General features: G+C 44.5%; 1 protein-coding gene across 2 annotated transcripts in view; it reads right to left on the bottom strand.

Moving 5' to 3' along the window:
* Positions 1 to 773: 773 nt before the first annotated feature.
* ubl3b (ubiquitin-like 3b) overlaps positions 774 to 3,184 on the bottom strand; it is a 5,396-nt gene continuing 2,985 nt past the window's right edge. For both annotated transcript variants that reach the window (XM_085906288.1, XM_085906287.1), the window contains exons 3-6: positions 3,091 to 3,184; positions 2,733 to 2,819; positions 2,559 to 2,636; positions 774 to 2,205 (exon numbers count right to left, since the gene is read on the bottom strand). The exon at positions 3,091 to 3,184 is cut by the window's right edge and continues 15 nt beyond it. In XM_085906288.1, the coding sequence (XP_085762414.1) occupies positions 2,153 to 2,205; positions 2,559 to 2,636; positions 2,733 to 2,819; positions 3,091 to 3,184 (312 nt within the window). In that variant the 3' untranslated portion in view covers positions 774 to 2,152. The remainder of the gene's footprint in view (positions 2,206 to 2,558; positions 2,637 to 2,732; positions 2,820 to 3,090) is intronic.

The following is a 3,184-nucleotide window of genomic DNA, read 5'->3' as shown; positions in this document are numbered from 1 at the left end:
CCGGCCAAGTAGCAACTTATTTCAACACGTCGCCTAGGTGGGCCTCTCTGAAACAACAACGAGCGACGGGCTCTCAGCTGACACGTTGAAGATCTAAAGTCGAGGACCGTGAGGACATGCGGAAAAAAAAAAGCACCTGGAGCACAAGCATTTTTTTTTTTTTTTGTTCAGTGCAGTGTGTTCAAATGGGGGGGGGGGGACAGCTAAAAGTTGTTTGAGCGTACAAAATGAAGTGAGACTTTGGATGATGACGTGCTGAAGTGCAATGTGCTGCTTTCTCTGTCGTCTGCGTGACGGAGAACCACTGCCCCCTTGAGGTCTATAAGAAAATGACATCTGTCCAGTTTCAATGAAACTAATACATGTTTTGGGAATGCGGACGGAATTTGGTGAAAACGGGGACATTTGGGAAAGGATGGTGGAAGTGAAGTGCTTGAAGTTGGAATGTGAAGACGAGAAAGTTTTTTTTTGCTGTGATGTCCCGATTCACCTCAATGTAATTTCCAAAATTATGAACCTATTAATCATGTAAACTGTACAAATTCTGTGCATGTTAATAAACATTTACATGTAACTATGCTACAATACAGCTGTCATCTTATTTCCAGCTGCTTGACAGGTTGGTGTAACATCAAATAGAATAAAATAAGTTTGCTGACTATAAAACCCAATTTCTATCATTTTTGTTTTATTCCACGTTTACCTACAAATGAAAAGATTCACTTCACACCAAACTGGTGTTCTGGTTCTGAAACCAAATGAAACCATTTGCAGCAGGTGTGAGAGGAATTTATTTAAGACAGAATTCATTATCATTATTAATATTCACACTTCTATACAATATGCCATTAAATCCAGAGGTCATTATAATACTTAGAACACCAAAAGTCAACCATTTCAAAGACAGCCTATTAAAGTACATCGTGTATAAAACAGATGACGTGAGGAGAGCTAGCTATTAGGCAGCCGTTCAAGCTTTTCTCCAGAGTAAAAAGTGGGGGGAGCATTTGCGCTATTCAAGATTGATCACTTTATCGTACGAGCGCCGAAGACGGCCCACTTTGCATGTTAGTTTGCACATGGATTCTTACGGACTAAAGTTCATAGCGGTGACACAGATGAGACAAAAAGATCACAACGCAAAGCACACTCGAAAAGGAAAAAAGCTCAACCTTTTCCCACCTGTAAGCAAAGCTTGTCGCCGCTCCCTCGGCGACGAGCTTTTACTTTTCTTCTTTTTTTTTCCTTCTGTTTATCAAGCACCGATCATACGCGCGCGCACACACACACACACACACACACTCGCTCACAAATACACGAGATAAAAATCGATATATTTAAATTTCAATATTAATGATATTACTGGATTCCACAATAAAAGGCAAACGAGAAGTAGAGACAGCATTCAAAGAAACAGGAGGGCAAATCCACAACCAACAAGACCCCCTCCCTTCCAAATAAATTTCATCTTTATCTTCAACTGGACTGGCCTGCTGTGATCTTGACCACAGCGTGTTCCCTTTTAAAGCCGACACGGCCTTTTCCTTTCTTAAAAGTCTACACCGATGCGCCCTATTCCCGCTGGTCTGAACAAAGACACAAACATTTTCATGGCACAGATGCCACCGGTGCTGAGGCAGAAACGTGGGATGAAGAAGATGGCACAAGTTCCGTTTGCTCCTCTGAAGGAGATAAAATAACATCCATGGAGAAGAAGGAGGATGAAGAACAGCACACACTTGCCATTCAACTGGTTAAGTGCATTAAGGGGTTAACAGCGTTCAGTCAGAGCTGAGTATCCATCCACGGAATCTATTCAGGTGTGTGTGTGTGTGTGTGTGTGTGTGTGTGTGTGTGTGTGTGTGCGAATGTTTGTGTGTGCATATGCATGTGTGTGTGTGTCCAGCAGTTCGGTGAGGGCACAAATGTTGAGGATATGTTGAAATGTTTGGATGTTTGTGTTTATAAGTTGGCACAAAAAAACAAAAAGAAAAACAAGCCGTTGACAGGACGAAACAAAAACATCAACTAGATTTCCAGTGAATTTAGTCAACCGCTGACGGGCGACCGGCAAGAGGAGGACGTGTGTGTGTGTGTGTGTGTGTGATATATATATGTATTTATATGAGGGTGTAGGGGAAGGGTGGTTTCCTTACAAGAGGAGACAGCAATTGCTCTCTGTGGTTTTTTCTCTGTTCCTTTGACCTAAAAAGAAGGCAGAGACAACAAGAAGTAAGATTGGGGATGATGATAACAATTCAGGAATGGCTATCTACGTTGTGTTGCGCGAGCTGCCATTTTCCCCATAGCCAATCAAAGAAATGCTGCAAACTGCAATTACGAAACCTTTTGTGTGTTTTGATTTTCAGCTCTAGTTTACATGTCCTCAAGTCATTTGCTTAACGGCGTCTCTGGTGTGATGAGATCAGGTTGAAGCCAGGATAAGAGGACCCGGGAGGGTGCAAATAAGGAAATGAGAACATCGGCGAGAAGGTGCTTGACGACAGCGTGTAGCCGGGCAATTAAGCCCGGCGTGCTGCTCTACTTTGTGCGCTCACCATGAGAGTTGGGCTCCGGAAGCGTCTCCCTGGCAACCAGATGCATGACGGTGGTCCGGCCCGGGGGCAACTTCAGCGCTGGAAGAGACACGCGTTGATTTTGTAATCTTTCAGCGAATGATAAGAAAGGGACACATTTCTTTTCATTTGAGTTCAAGGAGGGGGGGTTCGGACCTCCGAGGGTGACGTTGCCATGAAGGAAGCGTCCCTGGAAGATAAGGCGCAGGATGCTGGGGCTGCTCACCCGCTCCTCCTCCCATCCTGGTTGGCAAACACAAGCAAAGAGAGACTCAACCAGTCGGCTCACGTATTCGGAAAAATATCGGACACATTGTAAACCACCTACAAACAGTTACAAAAAAGTCGGTCATTGACCTTTAGAGAAGGTCCAATTAAGTTTACCGGTCATGGTTGATAGATTTGCCTCATTTGTAAATGGCCTCCCACTTGACTTTCAAACTTCGGCGTAGGTTAGCTAGCGACAGTCATTCCCTTTTCTGCCGCAAAGCAGTCGAGTGCCAACGCTGCTTACCCGTTGGCCAGTTTTCAAACACGTGCTTGGCGATGTCGGTGGCCGAGTCGTTTGGCGAGAAGGTGAAGTCCTGCGTTTTCCCGCTGACCAGGAT

The sequence above is a fragment of the Syngnathus leptorhynchus genome, chromosome 2, assembly GCF_054491065.1.
Source record: "Syngnathus leptorhynchus isolate UIUO chromosome 2, UIUO_Slep, whole genome shotgun sequence".
NCBI classification, from domain to species: domain Eukaryota; kingdom Metazoa; phylum Chordata; class Actinopteri; order Syngnathiformes; family Syngnathidae; genus Syngnathus; species Syngnathus leptorhynchus.
This window is presented reverse-complemented; position numbering and strand designations above follow the sequence as displayed.